A 22345-nucleotide genomic window follows, 5' to 3' on the forward strand; every position below is an offset into this window, starting at 1 on the left:
TGTGACCTCTACCTTAATCAGACAGAAGCATATAATAAAAAGAGAAAAAACTACAACTGTCATAACAGAAATGTAAAAAACATAAAGTTGGCGTTCAGCTTTTGACATCTAAAAGGATTTTCAATATATACAAAATAGCCACAAAGGCTAGCTTTATTGACAGAAGAGGAGCAAAAAACCAATACACACTTGATTATCAAGAACTGGTCAAACAAGACTAAAAGAAAGTCCCAAGGGAAACTCTGGCTGCAGAGAACTTGGAAGGAGAGACCAAAAACCTTATGCTTGTGCCTTGCTTTTGTTTGGAACTCTGGGAAAAGACCTCACAGGGTAGCACTCTCAACCAACATAGGGTAAGCTGTAAGAAAACAGAAATAGTAGTATTGCACAGAGTGACTGAGATAATATCCCTAGTCTTCCTTGGGATTTAACAACAGAGTGATTGAAATAATATCCCTGTCTTCCTTGATGCCCACATGGCACAGAAAAGATCTGGAAGTTTTCATGTGTTCCATGGTGGATGACACAGAAGGTTGCCAAGGTTGCCATGAGTGAGCTTACCATGGGATTATGAGATTACTGCACACAATGGCAAAATGACTCTGCAACCCAAGCATGAGAATGAACTGTGTAAACAAGGAAATAAACAAGTCAGTCCTCAGGAGAATGCTAGCAGCATCAAGCAAAGTTAGGGCCTCCTCAATAGGGCAAATAGCCAAGTTCCTTGGAAGCAATAATGATGCCTTGCCTGTGTCAATACAATAGACCACATGCCACATCAGCTGTGGTTATTTCAAGGGCAGAGACAGGACAAAAACACTAATGCTCTGAAAAAAGCAGGAAAAGACATCTGCGTTAATCCTTCTTCCAAAACAATAAGGCTGTTTTGGTGTCTCCACATACCTAGTAGGAAAGAAGAAAAACAGAGATTTTTTTTTTTCACTTTTTACACCATTATTTTTTTTTTCTTCTAAAGAAAAAACGGGATACATGTGGAAATGTGCAGGTTTGTTACATAGGTATACATGTGCCATGGTGGTTTGCTGCACCTATTGACCTGTCCTCTAAATTCCCTCCCCTCAACTCCCATCCCCAACAGGTACTGGTGTGTGTTGTTCCCTTCTCTGTGTCCATGTGTTCTCAATGTTCAACTCCTGCTTATGAGTGAGAACGTGCGGTGTTTGGTTTTTTGTTCCTGTGTTAGTTTGCTGAGGATGATAACTTCCAGCTTCATCCGTGTCCCCGCAAAGGACATGATCTCATTCCTTTTGATGGCTGCATAGTATTCCATGGTGTATATGTGCCACATTTTCTTTATGCAGTCTATCGTTGATGGGTTGGTTCCATGTCTTTAATATTATAAATAGTGCTGCAATAAACATACATGTGCATGTGCCTTTATAGCAGAATGATTTATATTCTTTAGGGTATATACCCAGTAATGGGATTGCTGGGTCAAATGGTATTTCTCATTCTAGATCCTTGAGGGATTGCCATACTGTCTTCCACAATGGTTGAACTAATTTACACTCCCATCAACAATGTAAAAGCGTTCCTATTTCTCTGCAGCCTTGCCAGCATCTATTGTTTCCAGAGTTTTTAATAATTGCCATTCTGACTGGTGTGAGATGGTATGGTATCTCACTGTGGTTTTGATTTGCATTTCTCTGATGATGAGTGATGTTGAGTTTTTCTTCATATGTTCGTTGGCCACATAAATGTCTTTTTTGAGAAGTGTCTGTTCATATCCGTTGCCCACTTTTTGATGGGGTTGTTTTTTTCTTGTAAATATGTTTAAGTTCCTTATAAATTCTGGATATTAGACCTTTGTTAGATGGGTAGATTGAAAAAATTTTCTCCCATTCTGTAGGTTGCCTGTTTACTCTGATGATAGTTTCTTCTGCTGTGCAGAAGCTCTTTAGTTTAATTAGATCCCATTTGTCAATTTCTGCTTTTGTTGCAATTGCTTTTGGCTTTTTTGTCATAAAGCCTTTGCCCATGCCTATGTCCTGAATGGTATCGCCTAGGTTTTCTTCTAGGGTTTTTATGTTTTGGGTTTTACTTTTAAGTCTTTAATCCACCTTGAGTTAATTTTTGTATAAGCTGTAAGGAAGGGGTCCAGTTTCACTTTTCTGCATGTGGCTAGCCTGTTTTCCCAGCACCATTTACTGAATAGGAGATCCTCTCCCCATTGCTTGTTTTTGTCAGGTTTGTCAAAGATCAGATGGTTGCAGATGTGGGGTGTTATTTCTGACGTCTCTGTTCTGCTCCATTGGTCTATATGTCTGTTTTGGTACCAGTACCAAGCTGTTTTGGTTACTGTAGCCTTGTAGTATAGTTTGAAGTCAAGTAGCATGATGCCTCCAGCTTTGGAGAAGAGAGATCTCTTAAGAGATAGCTAACTTGATTACAAAAGAGTTTGAACTGAATCTTTATCCCCAACAAAAGACTCTTTAAAACAGAAATAGCTGGATTACTTTAAACAGAAATAGCTGGATTACCTTAAACTGACAAATAAAACTTCCTTCTGCCATCAGAGAAACTGGAGCTCAACAACAAGATAAGATCAGCAAAAGAAAACAAGTGAAGATACTTTTTTGGGCGTATCTGAACTACATTGGTAAATTTCAGCCCCATCATATGTGTTCATCTTAAAAATGTGCAAAATGGTTACGTACCCCCTGCCATATGTTGAAATACTCTTTAATAAAATAAAACTGACAGCAGAGCTAATATTTAAATCCACCAAACTGGCCCAGTAACTAACATTTCTGAGTAGCAAATATCAGTATATTGATTCACAGAATTTAGACAGGTTATAAAAGAAAGTCTTATTTTTCAAGAATTCATTGGAAAAAGAAACGTTAAAAATGTTGAATATAAAAACACTATTAAATTAACATGGTTTTCAATCTGTACCTATACAAAACCTAAATTGCAGTATGATAAAACCTTATGGAGCATACACAGTCTATAATGTATTTTAATTACCTGTAGAGAAGTAATTCTATCATAGTGAATTGTGGTCATCTCATTCTCTGTCAGAGCATTTCCAGTTTGGTCATTAATTTCAAAACCAGTATAGAATTTAAGCATGTCCAAAAGCTGAAGAAACACATTTACATGTATAAATCATATGAACATAAGGGCAAGAAAGCACAATACTGTTTAAAATAATAAACAGGTTCATACAGTTTCTCAGAGGTGCTGAAAAAACTCAGGAATGTAAACATTACAAAAAAGATTTTAGAACATATCCAACTAAAAACGTTTTAGTTACATGAAAATAAAGTATGTGAATAAATTGTTAAATCTATTTCATATACATGGTCTACTTCTGCAAAGAAAAACTTATACTGCAATCCCAATACCTAAGAGACGTTAAGGAGATAATCTAAAGAAGCCCAGCATTTTAATGAAACAAACAAAATCTATCTTATCTATCTACATCACTGAAAACTTACAAAGCTATAGCACCAGAGGGAACTCCTGAGGTCTCTCACTATAGGTTTTGCAATTCATAATTGGAGATACTTTTTTATACACCACTTCTTTTTTTTTTTTTTTGTCTGAGACGGAGTCTCGCTCTACCACCCAGGCTGGAGTGCAGTGGTGCGATCTCGGCTCACTGCAAGCTCCGCCTCCCAGGTTCACACCATTCTCCTGCCTCAGCCTCCGGAGTAGCTGGGACTACAGGCGCCCACCACCATGCCTGGCTAATTTTTTGCACTTTTAGTAGAGACGGGGTTTCATCGTGTTAGCCAGGATGGTCTCAATCTCCTGACCTCATGATCCGCCGGCCTCGGCCTCCCAAAGTGCTGGGATTACAGGAGTGAGCCACCGCGCCCGGCTGTGCTGCTTCTTTTAGGGAAAAACACTAAGATAGGGAAAGCTAAGTTATTCTTTTTTCTCCATGGCCATCAAAGTCCTTTGGCTTAGTTTCTCTTGCTAACAAGGCTCTGATGTCTCCCCTGTAGCAGCAGCATCAACAGAGCCTACTGGCTGCACTCACCCCAAATCTTTATTATTTTTAGATCTAATCTATGGCAGATCAGATATTAAGATTTTAATATATTTTAATATATGTGGCAAATCACTAGACAGAAATTTAAAAAGAGAATAAGAGGAATGCTCCCAGATATAAAAGAACAAAGGGGATATGTAAACACATACCAAAATTGTATCTCTAACTATGATCTCATTGAAAGACAGCATTAGAAGTTTGTTAAAAATGATTTCTTCTGCTGGGTGCAGTGGTTCACGCCTGTAATCCTAGCATTTTGGGAGGCCGAGGTGGCCAAATTGCCTTAGTTCAGGAGTGTGAGACCACCTAGGCCAACATGGTGAGACCCTGTCTCTACTGAAAATACAAAACATTACCCGGGCGTGGTGGTGCATGCCTGTAATTCCGGCTACTGGGGAGACTGAGGCAGGAGAATCACTTGAACCCAGGAGGCGGAGGTTGCAGTGAGCCGAGATCATGCCACTGTCACTGCACTCCAGCCCGGGTGACAGAGCGAACTGTGTCTCCATAAACAAAACAAAACAAAACCAAAAGAAATGCTTTCTTCTGCATGACTAACAGGAAATGTAAAATACTGTGTCTTCCTACCCAAGACAACAAAGTTAAGTGCATTTGCAGCTTCCTTATTCAAGGCAGCATGTATACTTCTACATGATCAACTATCTGTCACCATCATCTTATAGAAAGAGTCATACTATTGGGGCACAGTTCATTTAAAATTAATGCTCATCAGCTACTATATTTCACATAAAATCAAAACTTGTGAACATGTGTGACTGTATTCCCCAAATCATAATTTAGTCCAATAATAAAAATCACACATAATTAACAAAAAGTTATATAATTACTAGAGGCAACCTATATAAGAATACATTCATTTTATATATTAAGACATGACTTTAAAATAACTAGGAGTTTGTGTTATGCCCTGATACTCCCAGTTGTGTGGCAAAGAAAAGATCAATTTAGAAAGTAAAACAATAAATACATTCAGATACATCAATATTCACCTGGGAAAAAAGATGGCCATCCTCTTCTCTACGAACAAGATTGGAAAGGTAACAGTGAACCAGAAGGTGGGAATCATCCAGGATGGTATTAAACCAGCGCCTTGTGGGTAGCAGGGCCTGGGAAAAACAAACATCATTAACAGTAAGTTTGCATCTATTCTCCACAGCTAGAAGTGAAATCTAGTGATATTTAACTCTCAAGTATTAATCACATACAAGGTACCCTCCAACCTTCCAATAGACACACTGTATACAATGCAAGAGGTCCCGTTCATGCTGTAAATAAACCCAGTGGCAATGTTTTTGGTTTTAAAAACAATAATGATGATAAAAACTTTTAAGATAAAATTGAAAATAAAGGCCGGGCGCGGTGGCTCATGCCTATAATCCCAGTGCTTTGGCGTGGCGGGGGGGATCACCTGAGGTCAGCAGTTCAAGATTAGCCTGGGCAACAGGGCAAAACCCTATCTCTACTAAGAATACAAAAACTAGCTAGGTGTGGTGATGGGCGCCTGTAATCCCAGCTACTCGGGAGGCTGAGGCAGGGAGAATTGCTTGAACCCAGGAGGCAGAGGTTGTCTTGAACCAAGATGGTGCCACTGCACTCAAGCCTGGATGACAGAGCAAGACTGTCTCAGAAAAAGAAAGAAAGAAAGAAAGAAAATCTAGCACTAAGGAATCTCACAGATCATCTTGGCCAGTAGTTTTCCAACAAAATCCTACATAAAATCCCAATATATACCATGTGTAAGTTTAAAAGTGGAGTTGCTCTGAGAAAAAAGGAAGTACAAATCCCTATGTGGAGATTCCTGTCTTTGTTTCCTCTCCTCATGTTCCTCTACACTATAGCTTGAAAATTACTAATCTAATCAAATATCCTCATTTTATAGATGAAGTTATTGAGATCCTCAGAAGTTAGAAGTTAGTTACTGGCAGAGCTAGAATTTGAAAGATCTCATGAATGACTGCTAGTCCAATATGCTAATACTCATATCAAAAAACCACCTTACTTCTCCAGACAAGGAACAGATTTTCTTTCAATTTCTCTCATTAATGAGAGAAAGGAAAGGAAATCAATTCAATCTGAACTACATCAATTCTGTGTCTGAACTTGTCAGCAAATCCTGCACCTAAGAGTATGAAATCTTTTTTTTTTTTAAGAATCTTCATTTTAAAAAATTGAACACAACGGCTATATTTTTCTTCACAAACATTGGGCACATTTAGAAAAGTGAGATTATTTAAAGAGACAATTATAAACCCATGACTTCATCCACTACAGAAAACTCTGTATGAGGGGTACTTTAATAAAGTATGACACAAAATAAATTGTCACTGCTGGACTCATGTTTAATAACTATACTATGTAATGTTTTTTCTACAAACAACAGCCCATGATAGATGAGTCAGTCATTTGAAAACCTGAAGGGCCAATTACTTGTGACTTCCTTCTCTAAGTGACACCTTGAAACATGTACAAAGTAAAACCAGTTTGAGGTGATGAATAAATACTTCATATAGACCAGGCACGGTGGCTCACGCCTATAATCCCAAGCAATCCTCCTACTTGGGAGGCCAAGGTGGAAGGATTGCTTGAGCCCAGGAGTTCAAGACCAGCCTGGGAAATATGGTGAAACCCCGTCTCTACAAAAAACACAAAAATTAGCTGGGCGTGGTGGTGCCCAACTGTAGTCTCAGCTGCTCAGGGGTCTGAGGTGGATCAGGAGGATCACTTGAGGCCTGGGAGGCGGAGGCTGCAGTGAGCCGAGACAGCGCCACTGCATTCTAGCCTTGGTGACAGAGAAAGACCCCATCTCAAAGAAAAGAAAAGAAAAGAAGAAAAGGAAAGAAAAGAAAAGAAAAGGGAAAAGAAAAAGAATTTTTCTTTTCTTAATGTATTTTTATTGTATTTTATTGTATTGTATTATATTAATTTTTTATTAATGTATAATCTATATTAATAAATATTGTATACAATACTATATTATTATACAATCCATGGGCACCCAATATGTATTGTATTATTATATAATACATATGTATATAATAAATATATACATATTTACCTTTAATATATTTTAATTAATGAGAGAAAGGAAATATATACCTTTCCTTTCTCTCATTAATGTGAGAAATTGAAATATATAATAAATATATACATATGTATTGAAAAGAAAAGGAAAGAAAAAAATACTTCATATATGGTCATATGCTTAATCTTAGACCCCCTAATGATTATATAACAAAAAAGTCACTGTAGATTTCTTACCTCTAGATCGATCATAAGTTCAATGAATCTTTCACAGTAATGAACTTTGTCCATAGTGACAGGTTCTAGACATAAGAGAGAACGCATGATAGAATTTTCTTACTAGGCCATTTTGCATGCTGTTTCTGAAAACTGGCAGTTATTTAATAACTTAAATAAAGTCAATTGTCTTTTATTCATCAGAATTGGACTATGATTTAGAATGAGGATCTCACATACATATTTTTTTAAGGAAGGCCTTACCCTGATACTTAGCTCTACAAATATGAGAAAATAAAAGATCTAGCTTGGGTCAGAAGCACATTTTAAAAATCAGGTTTGCAAAGATATTTTTAAAGTATTAACCTTTAAAAATCTGTATTAAATTAGATTTTGAAAAAACTTAGAGATATAAAAACTAGAAGGCAGTTTTATATCAGGTTTTGCTTCACTTTCCTTATTGTCTTACATTCTAAACTTCTGAGAGTTTTCTCGTATGTATAAACACACACATACGTATATGTACACACACACACCTTTAAAGTGCACTGAAAATTAGAGAGGTAATTTTTATTATTTTTTTCCACTGTACATGTATTACTTTAACATTAGAATGCCAATGACACAAAGAACAATAAAAATACCTTTTAAATCACTAGCTTATTATATACTATTTATGAGCATAGTATACTATTTTTACAAACATTTATTTTTGTTTTTAAATAATTACAACCTTGGGGCATGAAATATTTTCAGAGTAAAAGCTTTTTTTCTAATGCCAGAAAATGGTCTACCATTTTGCCAACTAAAACCATCCTGTCAAGTTGGTTTCAATTAAAACAAAGATAATTTTAGGTTTCCTGTTGCTACTTAGTTTAAAAACTTGCAGCAGTGACTAACACCCAGTGCCAGACCTATAGAAGGCATCTTACAAATGCTTACATAAAAATCCATTTATTTATTTGTAGTGTACAGGAAAACGGAAAGCTTAATGTAAAGCAAGAAATGTGAATACTTTTGTGATTAATATATACAGAAATGTTAACTGGAACTTTTTCAGCTAGCATATGCCCATAATCCAAACCCTGAAATAACAGAAGTATAGAAATTATTAGCTGGAAAAGACCTTTGAGAGCATCTATTCTAGATCTTCATTTTCTAGGTAGAAAAACATGATCAGAGAAAATGACCTGATAAAGGTGTAAAGCTAGAATGGTTGGTTACAACTGGAACCCAGGTTTTCTGAGACATACATATACAGTCATTTAAAATAACAATTTAAAGGAGCAATTTTTAAATTAAATCCATTCGAACCAACCTTTTGTTGCTATCTTTTGTTCTTGTAACTGTCAAAGGAAAACATTTTTTCCCAAACTAAAAGAGTGAGCAAATTCTGAATTCTGTATCTTTATTTACGTCTTGAGAAATTACTGGAAATGGCCTATTTAAAATTAGAAAACAATGCATGGTGCTCTGGTGACTAAAGTTGCATGTTTTTTTATGATAGCTGGTTCTACTGGGCATGTTGCCTAAGGTAGAAACCTTGCTATCCCAATTTCAGACACAAATATATCCTTATCATTTGTCTCAGCTATACTGTAACTTTTTTTCCCTTCTAACAGCAATCTTAACATCTCAGACTATCCTACACAGATTTCCAACAACTCATCTGGGCATTCCATTTTTAATGACTCTATTTTAAAAAGGAAACTACAATCCTTCTTAAAATCTTTAAAAAATTAGCCTTCTGTTTCCTAACTACACAATCCATCTATCTTCATACCCATTCTGAACTGGCAAATTACTGTCATCATCCTGTTAGTTCCTTTGCCAGCAAGCTGACAAATTTTGATAAAAACTCAAGATTAAGAAATGATGTTTTCTGGCCAGGCGCAGTGGCTCACACCTGAAATCCCAGCACTTTGGGAGGCCGAGGAGGGTGGATCACTTGAGGTCAGGAGTTCAAGACCAGCCTGGCCAACATGGTGAAACCCCATCTCTACCAAGAATACAAAAATTAGCCGGGCATGGTGGTGTGCACCTGTAGTACCAGCTACTTGGGAGGCTGAGGCAGGAGAATCACTTGGACCCAGGAGGCAGAAGTTGCAGTGAGCTGAGATTGTGCCACTGCACTCCAGCCTGGGAGACAGAATGAGACTCCATCTTTAAAAAAAAAAAAAAAAAAGTTGTTTTCTGACAGTATATAAACAATAGCAGCAACAGCAAGTGGTTTATAGGCTGTTAAATTACTGCAGGCCCTATGTTCTTGCTTTTGAAACCTAGATGACCCTAGATAAACATTCCATAGTTAGAGATATCAATTTTTATTACAGACATTAGTTCTATAGACGTTAGTAGCTCAAAGCGCTCAATGTTATTCTTTGTGCCAAGAAAACCCAATCTTAGTCCTCTTTCCAGGTTTGAAGGCACTTAGTGGAAAGATTTAGATATACTAACATTAAGAGACTTAAGATTATAAGCATAAAACGTTTTCTTTCTTTTCTTTTTTGAGACTGAGTTTTGTTCTGTCACCCAGGCTGGAGTGCAGTGGCGCGATCTCGGCTCACTGCAAGCTCCACCTCCTGGGTTCACACCATTCTCCTGCCTCAGCCTCCTGAGTAGCTGGGACTACAGGTGCCTGCCACTGCGCCTGGCTAATTTTTTGTCTTTTTAGTAGAAACGGGGTTTCACTGTGGTCTCGATCTCCTGACCTCGTGATCCACCCACCTCAGCCTCCCAAAGTGCTGGGATTACAGGCATGAGCCACTGCACCCGGCCAAAACATTTTCTTTATACTAATGCTAGTAGTAGTACTGTGCCCTAAGTCAGATACAACTGATTTACTGCATTGGTATCAATTCCTCACTGAATCGTAGTTAAGATTTTCAATTGTAAAATATTACTTGGAGGGTCAGCATTTATAACTCATTCCATTGTGTTTTTTTAAAAGCTGTACTTTCTGATGCAAAAATATAAATATGGTATACCTATATAAATATGGTATATCTATAGAGCTGTTCTTAGATTATATTCCACTTAAAAATATTAAACAATTGGCCGAGCGTGGTGGCTCACGCCTGTGATCCCAGCGCTTTGGGAGGCCGAGGCAGGCAGACTACCTGAGGTCAGGAGTTCGAGACCAGCCTGGCCAACATGGTAAAACCTCGTCTCTACTAAAAATACAAAAATTAGCGGGGCGTGGTGGCACACGCCTGTAACTCCAGCTACTCAGGAGGCTGAGGCAGGAGAATTGCTTGATCCCAGCAGACGGAGGTTGCAGTGAGCCAAGATTGTGCCACTGCACTCCAGCCTGGCTGACAGAGTGAGACTCTGTCTCAAAAAAATAATAATAATAATTAAACAATTATATTTTAATTATATTTTATAATTTTAATATAGTATATATATATACTTACTTTTTAAATCAGTAAATGGAGCTATGATGGAGGAAAATACTTCTATTTAGTCTTTTAGCTCATATCTCAGTAATATTTCTCCTTTTTTCCTCCAACAGTATCAATAGGACTTAAAAACACTATTCAGCACCATATTATAAATAACATGCAAATATGGTCTGTAATTTTCCTCTTCACAACTGTATCCCAGCACCTTAGACAGGACCTGGATCTAGTAATTAGGTGATAAAAATATTTGCTACATAAAGGAATATTTCAATAACCACACTGGTGCCTTTAAAATAACCCTTAGGCCAGGTGCAGTGGCTCACGCCTGTAATCCCAGCACTTTGAGAGGCTGAGGTGGATGGATCACTTGAGGTCAGGAGTTTGAGACCAGCCTGGCCAACATGGAGAAACCCCGTCTCTACCAAAAATACAAAACTAACTGGGCATGGTGGTGCATCCCTGTAATCCCAGCTACTCGGGAGGCTGAGGCAGGAGAATCACTGGAACCCTGGTTGGGGAGGTTGCAGTGAGCCGAGATCATGCCACTGCACTCTAGCCTGGGTGACAGAGCAACACTCTGTCTCAAAAAATAAATAAATAAAATAAAATAACCCTTAAAGGCAGTCCCAATACTCACACTGGTAATGTAATTAAAAAGGAGAGGACATACACTTTGCCAATACAATTTAAAATCATTCCAAGAACAGTTTTTAGATTAGAGATGAGTAAATACCATAGGGGCAGCTATATGATAATTTCACAAATGCACTGAGTAAAAAAGAAGATAGTTACCAGAAAGTGGGACTGATTTCAGCACAGAGATAAACTTCTGGATGAGTTGTGAAAGAAATCTCCTCTCTTGATATGCCCTAAAATCAGAAAGAACATTGACCAATTATTTTTGAAGAATAGTCATTTCAAAAGTAAACTTTAAATGTTGACCACAGCTTTCCAATACTGTTCAACTGTTCATTTCTTTGTGAAGCTGGGACTATAACTTCAATATACAGCTTCTTCTTTCTATGTAAATACAGTGCTATATGAAGAAAAGGAGAGTCACATTACTGACCTAATAAGCCACCTAAGCAAGCACCTCCTTCTCTCACCGTGAACGTTTTCTTTTTTCTGCTTTTTTTTTTTTTTTGAGGTGGAATCTCGCTCTGTTGCCCAGGCTGGAGTGCAGTGGCGCGATTTCAGCTCACTGCAACCTCTGCCTCCCGGGTTGAAGCAACTCTCTTGCCTCAGCCTCTCGAGTAGCTGGGATGACAGGCGCCTGCCACCACGCCTGGCTAATTTTTGTATTTTCAGTAGAGATGCGGTTCCACCATCTTGGCCAGGGTGTTCTTGAACTCCTGACCTTGTGATCCACCCGCCTCGGCCTCCCAAAGTGCTGGGATTACAGGCATGAGCCATGGCGCCCAGCCTGAGCCACAGCTCCCAGCCAAACATTTTCATTTGTGATTTACAAGTCAGACCGAGAAAGAAGTTTCAAAATTCCATTTATAGTCTGCCCTTACCATTAAAAATCTCACATTTAATGTAGTTAAAATGAGATGAACAATATTATATTTTAACGTTTAAGTATAATAGAGTATTACAATAGCTAAAGATCAAATGTTTAAAAAATAATTTTCTATTCATTACTACTTTAAGATATATCCATTAATGAACAGACATGTATCAAGTATCGTACAGCTGTAAATGCTTGTAACAGTCCTGCTGGAAATACAAAGAAGGGGAATGGCTAAAATCTACTTGCAATAACAAGTCATATATTATAAACACAATTAGTAATACATGCCAGTATGCGATTAATAAAACTGCCTGACATTAATTAAGCACGCATTTTGCCAGGATCTGAGCTATGCTAAACACTTCACATCTTATTTAATATTGATAACAGTCCTCGGAAATGGGTACTACTGTCCAGATTTCACAATGAGGCTTAGAGGTGAAGTAACTTGCCCAAAGTCATACAGCAATTGAGTGTGGAATCTAGCTAAGTCTGATTGTAGAACCTACATCCTCAACTACATATCCCAATCATTACATAAACAGCTGGTGTTTCAAAAAAAATCACAGAGCATGTGTTCTAGGAGTTCAGGTGAAAGCACTATGATCTAAAGTAGTTGGTCTGGAAGAGTGTTTATATGGTTAATATTCAATTAAGTGGAGTGAAGAGGAAAGGGACTTAGGAAAGAAATGCTAAAGAAGCAATGACTAGAGTAGTCCAGTGATTTGCAAGAGTCACAAGAAACAGCTGCAAGCTTCTGAAAACCTTGTAAGAAGTTTAGAGTTAGGCTGGGTGCAGCGGCTCACGCCTGTAATCCCCAGCACTTTAGGAGGCCGAGGCAGGCGGATCACCTAAGGTCGGGAGTTTGAGACCAGCCTGACCAACATGGAGAAACCCTGTCTCTATTAAAAATACAAAATTAGCCAGGCGTGGTGGCGCATGCCTGTAATCCCCTCTACTCAGAGGCTGGGGCAAGAGAAATTGCTTGAATCTGGGAGGCAGAGGTTGCGGTGAGCCACAGTCGCACTATTGCACTCCAGCCTGGGCAACAAGAGCGAAACTCCGTCTCAAAAAAATAAAAAAAGAGTGAAGGAGTAAGAAAAAGAAAGAGAAGTTATATTAATAGCCTGATGAAGATAGTGGAGAAAATTGAGAACCATCCATGAGGGAGACGGACAATAGGCAGGGAGAAAAACAGTGAGTCAACTATATATACTTAGCAGCACAGAAAGAAGGAAAAGAAGAAAAGCATGATGCTCTGGCTTCTGCTTTAGATCTTTGTGGAAAATATTCTTAATGACAGTCTAGGTAAAAGCACTTATTATAATAATTTATTTGCGCTCAGCACTATATAAAGGGAAACAATAAACCAGTCAACATCATCTAAGGTCCACAATCCAGCATAATAAGCCAACATGAAATGAAGCTCTGCCAACATACTGTTCTCTTGCTTCTGGATCCATCTTTTCATCATTCTTTTTAATCAAGTTCCAGAATTTTCTTAGCTTAGGTGTCTTTTTTAATTCTAATTCCAATCGTGCCTGAAGAAGAGATGTGTTATTAAATTACCAGTAGCCTCAAAGTTTACAAGGATAAGGATTAGATCAACTATTTGCTAGTTTTCTAATATATGAGTACAAAATAGAGCAATTTGATAAAACCTGAAAATAACATGACAAACCCTGAAAATTAAGAAATGAATATCGATATTTTAAAAAATTATTCAACTCTAGCTCTTGTTAATAAAAATACAAATCAAGATTGTAAGCTCAATAATCAATTAATTTTTTATTTCAAAACTTAAAGAGCTAAGTCTGAAAAATATATGCATCAACACTTAGCATAATCACTAAGGTTTGAAAAATATGAGTCTGAAACAATGCACAAAAAACAGCGATCACAAGTAAATAAGGAAATGTCCACATCAGCATATTCTCTCTTATAGCACTTGCCACTTTTTAACTTAGTATTAATTATTTATACGTGCCTTATGTTTTCATCCCCATCAACTGGTGCTTATAAATGAGTCTGCATATCTGAGTATATGCAGAAACACCCATGTGCAGGAAGTGAAATTCTGAATAAAGCATTACACTGAAATCTGATAGTTTTAACTAAACTACCTAAGATGTATTAATTTGGCTTTGGTACCTGCACATATTACCCAATAAAGACTTTATGGAAAAATGGAAGTCATTAATATTAGGTATGATCCAGATCTTCTCCTACAGCTATATATATACTCTAATCAAGGAAAAAAAAATTCAAGTCCACATTTAGTCTCATCTATACTTTGCTAAATTAACCCCCTTTCTCTATAAGCTCAATAGATACTACCTTATTCATTTTATATTACTAAAATTAAGTTAAACATCGAATGCACATAAAAACTTTAAAATAAAAACTATATCTATGAAAAGTTAAGCAAAGTGGCTTTTCTAAGAAAAGGGGTATTTAGCTACCACTTGTATATCCAGATTAAGGCTATAGACTAAAACCACACGTTCTACTTATAACACATACATTCATAAGACTCTGAAATTAGAGACTTACCAGCTGTAAGCCCATCCACATTGGGAGGGAGATAAGCTGCTGTACTTGACTTCGTATCAAGTCTACTTCCTGTTTAGGGCATGAAGAAAATAAGTTTATAAACATACCAGCATTTCTACCTAAGTCTTTACATAAGAAGTATACTGCCTTTTTAAGTCCTGGAGGGAAAACATGCCACAAATATTTTCAAGTTAATATTTTGATATTAAGAAGTTCAATGCTTTAAAAAAGACTCCATCCTTATTATCTACAGATTTTGTACTTGCAAATTCATATACTAATAAAAATGTATTTGTAACCCGAAAATCAACACTCCATGTGCTTTCACAGTCATCCAGATGGCCCAAACAAAAATCTGAGTTGTCTGATGTGCACATTCTCAGGTGAGACTGAGCTGATGCTCTGCTTCATTCTCAGCTCTCATACTATAAGAAACAAGTATCCTTTTTGTGGTCTATTGAGTACTATTTTTTTTGGCACGCTTGTGCTTTTTGATGATTTCGCTGTTTAAAATGGCAACAAGCCCAAGGCTGAAGTGCTGTCTGATATTCATGGGTGCAAGAAGGCTGTGATATGTCTTACAGAGTAAATACGTATGTTAGATAAGCTTCGTTCAGGCATAATTACAGTGCTGTTGGCAGTGAGTTCATGGTTAATGAATCAACAATATACAATAAATAAGCTGTCTTTAAATAGAAACACACATAAAATAAGGCTATGTATTGATAGTTTGTAAAATGTCATGACCAAGGCTTGCAGGAACCTAACCCTGTATTTCCCCAAGGAGTAATGGTTCAGCATTAGCTCATTCAATGTTCATAGCTACTTTATAAAATGAACATAACTACCTCAAATAAGAATTGACTGCATATTTTAAAAGATAAAGCATTTCAATAATAAACTAGTTTGGTAAGTTGGCTAAAACTATCACCAAATTACTAATACTAATAAAATCTTGTTTCTGTTTAGTTTCTGATAAAAAAATCACATCTATTTATATTTCTATTTGTTCTGTTTAGTTTAATAAAAGTTAAAGAGGCTTTCTGTGCTGATAACGCTCACGCAAGCATGGTTAACGTCCCTAAAACCCGCCGGACTTTCTGTAAGAAGTGTGGCAAGCACCAACCCCATAAAGTGACACAATACAAGAAGGGCAAGGATTCTCTGTATGCCCAGGGAAAGCGGTGTTATGACAGGAAGCAGAGTGGCTATGGTGGGCAAACTAAGTCAATTTTCTGGAAAAAGGCTAAAACTACAAAGATTGTGCTAAGGCTTGAGTGTATTGAGCCCAACTGCAGATCTAAGAGAATGCTGGCTATTAAAAGATGCAAGCATTTTGAACTGGGAGGAGATAAGAAGAGAAAGGGCCAAGTGATTCAGTTCTAAGTGTCATCTTTTATTATGAAGACAATAAAATCTTGAGTTTATGTTCAAAATAAATAAATAAATAAATAAATAAATAAAAATAAATGTTAAAGAGATAACAGTGGTATCCAGTGCAGGCATCATAAATCTTTTTTTATGCCTTTAAAAGATCCATGTGAGATAGTACATGGAAACAGGTAATAATCATCCATCTATTAACACTCAGTCTTCAGAATAAGAAAGAACTCCATGCATTCCTCCTGCATGGGTGTAAGTGAATTATATCAATTCAGAGGCACTAAATAAATATGTGTATTTATCAGCTAACCACACAGGAAAGCTCAAATAAAATATTACTGAAAATATTTAATTTTTTAGAAGATAATCTTATGAAGGATGAAAATGTATCACACACAAGACATTTTCAAAGATCATCTACACTTGGCCTTTATCAGTCAACTCAAAATACAACTCTCCTGCTGACTAACCAGCCTATGCATAAGGCATGATGAAAAGCAATGAAACTACATTCCTGTATGTATATGCAGTTTGTGGCACAGATCTCATTACTCCAATTCCATATAACCAGTCTCCTTGCTGCTTCTCATTTTTGTGCTCTCCCTTTGGAGTTTCAGTTCTTATAATCATTTTTCTTAAGAGTCTAGATAGAAAAAATTAAGTATCAATTTCAAATCTATTAAAAAGTGAACATATCTTATAAAAACATATCTTAAAGACTTATAAAATGGTTTTACTGATAAGTGGCTGAAATCAAGCTTTTAGCATTATCCTTATTGCCTGCTATTATGGATGAATGGAGTTGGTTACAGAGGTAATTTCATCTAAACTCAACCTAAAAGAACAAGAAAACTTGAAAATTACCCCAAAATATAAAGTAAAAGTACCAAACTATTGAAGCAATGATCAAGAAAAAGTAGTAAGACTGTCTGTTCATGAAGTGAAAATTCACCATCAGTTTCAGCTAATGCCGCCTTCAAGATGTGTTTAAAAAAGAATGGGAAGTGGTCTGGCTTCTTCTTAAAAATCTGAAAAGAAACAGAATAAAAATTCATTTTGTATTGGCTTGCTCACTTAAGCTTTAAAGAAGCCCTAGTAGGCTTTTTAGCAGTCTATTAAAAAAAACAAATAATTACAAAAGGGTTATTTGTATATGTATAAAAGAAGTATCACGTGCTTACTTATAATTAATGGCAAGTCAAATACAGGTTTTTGACAGGACTATGAGAGAGCTGCAGAAACCTTTAGCTAATAAAATAATGGCTTTAATTTCTTTAGTTTTTCCTCTGTGGATTATGCCTGTATTTAGCTTAGGCTTTGTTTTCTTATTAAGGATCTGAAGTGTTTTAATTTCTCTGATTTAAACAAAAGAAACTACATCTTTAGCAAAAACTGTAGTTTTCACACTGTAATTAATCTCAAGAACAGCCCCTCCTGCTTTATATTAGCTCTTTACTCTTAACTTGTAAATAATGTAAATATATTCAAGCCTCTTTGACCTACCTCTGTTTCTAGTTACTGCCACAGACAAATGCTCCAAGCGTGTGGTCTATACTAGTTGTTTTCATTCACTTCTCTAAGACAAGCTCTCCTGAAGCTGTATGGCTGTCAAGTCCTATGGACCCTTATTAACCCTCAACTCCTTTTCACCATATCGAAGGCTCTTCTTCTTTTGCCTGTTATCTAAACCGCAATATTCGTAGGGTTCTAGCCTCATTCTTCTCCCTCTATTACTTCAACCACTAAATACCAATGATTCCAAATATACATCTGCAGTCCAGATTTCTCTTCTGAGCTCTCAAACCTTAGATTCCTCTACTAGATGACTTAATCTAGATATTCCAAAGGCAATTTAAACTGAGTATGTCCAAATTCAATTCAACAGTTTTGTATCCTCCAAATTATTCCTCACTCTCTATTACCTATCTTGGTAAATGGCACCATCATATATTATATTCATTTGCCCAAGCCTGGAAGGTTATTGAAAATAACACCCTTTCCTAATGCTACTTCAACTGATTATCAAATTCAATCAATTCTACCTTCTACATCTCTGTATATCCTCTAAATCTGTATTATCATTTCTCTATTTCAAGGCCTAATCACCAAAGTGATCTTTATAACAGGCAAACTGACCAGGTTATTCCCTGGCTCAAAAAATTTTCCTTCTTCCTTTCTGTATTTCTATAATAGCTTGAAGCAACTTGAAGAAACCCCTAGGCTCTCTTGATAGTGACATAAAACCCATAGTTTATTCTGAGCTCTAATGTGCCCTGAGATGGTAGTCATTTAATGAATATTTGAGATAAGTGTCCATGGTTTTATCTTAAAGACTCTATCACCTTTTCACTTTGGTGACCATTTACTCAAAACAGATGACAGGCATCCATTCCTTTTTTTCATTTAAAAAAGTCTGACTGGAAGAGAAGAAACTCTTGATGAAGTGACCATTATATGGCGGGCAAAGAAAACAAAGATTTTGGATCCCTACTGATCAAGCTTCTGTTGCACCAGCACAAAAAGGAAACATCAGTGCATTAGAAATTTCTGAAAGGAAAAATAGATCCCAAATCATGGACAAAAAGAACAGGCCAGGCACAGTGACTCATGCCTGTAATCCCAGCACTTTGGGAGGCCGAGGCGGGTGGATCACCTAAGGTCAGGAGTTTGAGACCAGCCTGGCCAATATGGTGAAACCCCATCTCTACTAAAAATACAACAATTAGCTGGGCATGGTGGCAGGCACCTGTAATCCCAGCTTCTTGGGAGGCAGAGGCAGGAGAATTGCTGGAACCTGGGAGGCAGATGTTGCAGTGAGCTGAGATCACACCATTTGCACTCCAGCCTGGATAACAAGAGCTAAATTCAGTCTCAAAAAAAAAAAACCAAAAGAACATTGAAATTATAATGTAAGCATCTGTCTTGACTTTGGTAACTTTTTTTATTCATGTAAAACTACAAATATAAACTCCCTCTTGTGAAAAAAGACACTGAAAAATATCTCATTTGAACATTATATACTTGTGCTTTTTTTCCTTCTTCTTAGAGACAGGCCTCGCTCTGTTACCCAGGCTGGAGTGTTCTGGTGCAATCATAGTTCATTGCAGCCTCGAACTCCTGGGCTCAAGTGGTCCTCTTGCCTCAATCTCCCAAGTAGCTGGGACTACAGACTCATGCCACCATGCCTGGCTAATTTTTTCTTTTTTTAAAGAAACAAGTTTTTGCTTTGTTGCCCAGGCTGGTCTTGAACTCCTGGCTTCGAGCAATCCTCCCACCTCAGATTTCCAAGTGCAGGATTATAGGCATGAGTGACAGCACTCAGCCTATTTGTACTTATTAATATAATTTCCATTTTGCCAGCTCCTGATGTAAGTTGTTATAACATATACCATTCTTTGTTTCAAACACAAAGCAGAAAAATAACTCACATTCATAAATTTTCAATTCATAGTAAATTATTAAATTGTTTGAAGAAAGTATTGAAACCAAAAGAAAACATATCTTTCACATAGCCATTCTTTTTCTCAATATTTGCTTTATTACTGGGTAAAGTTCTGCCCTAAAAGCACCACTATCAGTAAAAGTTCTGCCACTTTGTAATGGCTTATGTGGGTCAGTATGAAAGCTATGAAGTAATTTAAATCAGTTACCTCCCATGCAGGCACGTTTTCTCTAAACTTCTCATTCACCATACAGCAGATTGACATTAAATAGGCCTTGCTGGATACCTCAGGAGAATAATTCATCCAGAGATAATTTTCAAGATACTGGCTGTAAAGAGTAAAAAGCATGGAATACTTCATTAGTTACCACCACTCACTGTAATACATAACTCACCCAGAAAAGCATAATTATTTACAACTTTCTGAAAATATTTTGGAAATCTCTATTTATAACTTGGAATCCTTGGCTGGGTGTGGTAGCTCATGCCTGTAATCCCAGCACTTTGGGAGGCCGAGACGGGTGGAGGTCAACTCCTGACTTGAGGTCAGGAGTTGTGATATGGTGAAACCCCATCTCTACTAAAAATACAAAAATTAGCTGGGTATGGTGGCACACGCCTGTAATCCCAGCTACTCAGGGGGCTGAGGCAGGAGAATCACTTGAACCTGGGAAGAAGATGCAGTGAGCTGAGATTGCGCCACTACGCTCCAGCCTGGCCAACAGAGCTAGACTCCATCTCAAAAAAAAAAAAACAAAACTTGGAATCCTCCACAAATTTACCTGCAGTCTAGGTCACTGCTATCAGCTACAAATTTATATATAGAAAATACAGCTTTGGAGAATGACAGTCCTATAAATTCAAATAAAAAGGTATCAAACGTTGCCAACATACATAATTATCACCACCAAACCACTGGATATTCCCTTATTTAAGGCTTTTTTTTGTTTTTTTGAGACGGAGTTTTGCTCTTGTGGCCCAGACTGGAGTGCAATGGCGTGATCTTGGCTCACAGCAACCTCCACCTCCCGGATTCAAGCAATTCTCCTGCCTCTGCCTCCTGAGTAGCTGGGATTACAAGAATGCGCCACCACGCCCGGCTAATTTTTTGTATTTTTAGTAGAGACGGGGTTTCTCCATGTTGGTCAGGCTGGTCTTGAACTCCCAACCTCAGGTGATCGATCCACCCACCTCAGCCTCCCAAAGTGCTGGGATTACAGGCATGAGCCACTACACTGGGCCTTTAACTTTAAGGCTCTTCTTAAAGTAAAAGTTGGCCAGGCACAGTGGCTCACGCCTGCAATCCCAGCACTTTGGGAGGCCGAGGCAGGCAGATCATGAGGTCAAGAGATCGAGACCATCCTGGCCAACATGGTGAAACCCCATCTCTACTAAAAATACAAAAATTAGCTGGGCATGGTGGCGTGTGCCTATAGTCCCAGCTACTCAGGAGGCTGAGGCAGGAGAATCACTTGAACCCGGGAGGCGGAGATTGCAGTGAGCCGAGATCGCGCCACTGCACTCCAGCCTGGCAACAGTGAGACTCCGTCACAAAAAAAAAAAAAAAAAAGGAAAACCCAAAAATACCTGACAAACATCAGTTCTAAAACAAAATGAGGCCAGGTGTGGTGGCTGACACCTGTAATCCCAGTACTTTGGGAGGCCAAAGTGGGTGGACTGCTTGAGCCCAGGAGTTTGAGACCAGCCTGGGCAACATAGTGAGACCTTATCTCTATTGAAAAAAAAAAAAACCACTAGCCAGGTGTAATGGTGCACACCTGTGGTCCCAACTACTCAGGAGGCTGAGGTAGGAGGATCACTTGAGCCTAGGGGGTTGAGGTTGCAGTGAGCCATGACTGTGCCACTGTACTCAATGTGGGCAACAGAGTGAGACCCCATCTCCAAAACTAAAAAAAAAAAAAAAAAATCTTCTGAAACTCCTACGAAGCCTTCTCATTCTAGCCTCCACATACCTTATTTTCCTTTCGTATTTTTCATTTTTACTTCTCTTTGCTATTTTCCTTTTTTTTTTTTTTTTGAGATGGAGTCTCACTCTGTTGCCAGGCTGGAGTGCAATGGCATAATCCCGGCTCACTGCAACCTCTGCCTCCTGGGTTCAAGCAATTCTCCTGCCTCAGCCTCCTGAGTAGCTGAGATTACAGGCATGTGCCACCACACCCAGCTAATTTTTGTATTTTTAGTAGAGACAGGGTTTCACCATGTTGGCCAGTATGGTCTCGATCTCTTGACCTTGTGATCCACCCGCCTTGGCCTCCCAAAGTGCTGGGATTACAGGTGTAAGCCACCACTCCCAGCCCTCTTTGCTATTTTCTAGTTAATTCCCTCAGATCTATTTTCTAGTTCATTCCCTCAGATCTATTTTCTAGTTCATTAATTCCTTCTTTACCTGCGTCTAACATGTTATTTATTTTGCTAATTGAGTTTTTAAATTTCAATGATTTTTTATCTCCATCTCCCTCCCCCAAGTCTATCCATTTTTAGTATCTTGTTTCTTTCTCACATATTATATTTCTTCTCTTATGCCAATAATAATTTTAAACATAATGACTTGACAGTGTGTATCAATTATTTAATTATCTGAAGTTCTTGGTGGTGGGGGCAGGGGGGAAATATTTGTTCTCTGCTGTTCACTCTTGCTTATAGTAGAGAATATTACCCTAATGTGCTCTGTAATTTGGGAGTATAAACTCACCTTTACCAAGGTTTTATTTATAGAGTTTTCTGCAGTATAGTTGGAATACATATGC

The 22345-nt window shown here is 37.7% G+C and overlaps 2 protein-coding genes across 2 annotated transcripts in view; one reads left to right on the plus strand and one right to left on the minus strand.

Moving 5' to 3' along the window:
• AQR (aquarius intron-binding spliceosomal factor) overlaps positions 1–22345 on the minus strand; it is a 115022-nt gene that overhangs the window by 73677 nt on the left and 19000 nt on the right. Inside the window, exons 5-12 of the mRNA XM_003812135.7 lie at positions 19786–19906; positions 17023–17163; positions 14753–14821; positions 13640–13740; positions 11479–11555; positions 7304–7368; positions 5035–5151; positions 2992–3105 (exon numbers count right to left, since the gene is read on the minus strand). Coding sequence (XP_003812183.1) covers positions 2992–3105; positions 5035–5151; positions 7304–7368; positions 11479–11555; positions 13640–13740; positions 14753–14821; positions 17023–17163; positions 19786–19906 — 805 coding nt within the window. The remainder of the gene's footprint in view (positions 1–2991; positions 3106–5034; positions 5152–7303; positions 7369–11478; positions 11556–13639; positions 13741–14752; positions 14822–17022; positions 17164–19785; positions 19907–22345) is intronic.
• Positions 15798–16332, plus strand: LOC103785057 (large ribosomal subunit protein eL42-like). Its single transcript, XM_008964529.5, has one exon. The coding sequence runs from the start codon at positions 15821–15823 to the stop codon at positions 16136–16138; it is 318 nt and encodes a 105-aa protein (XP_008962777.1). The 5' UTR covers positions 15798–15820; the 3' UTR covers positions 16139–16332.

This window comes from Pan paniscus, chromosome 16 (genome assembly GCF_029289425.2).
Source record: "Pan paniscus chromosome 16, NHGRI_mPanPan1-v2.0_pri, whole genome shotgun sequence".
Classification (NCBI taxonomy): Eukaryota; Metazoa; Chordata; class Mammalia; order Primates; family Hominidae; genus Pan; species Pan paniscus.

What these genes read in the sequence shown, in the direction of transcription:
- LOC103785057 (XM_008964529.5), top strand. Translation starts at nt 15,821, where the DNA reads ATGGTTAACGTCCCTAAAACCCGCCGGACTTTCTGTAAGAAGTGTGGC.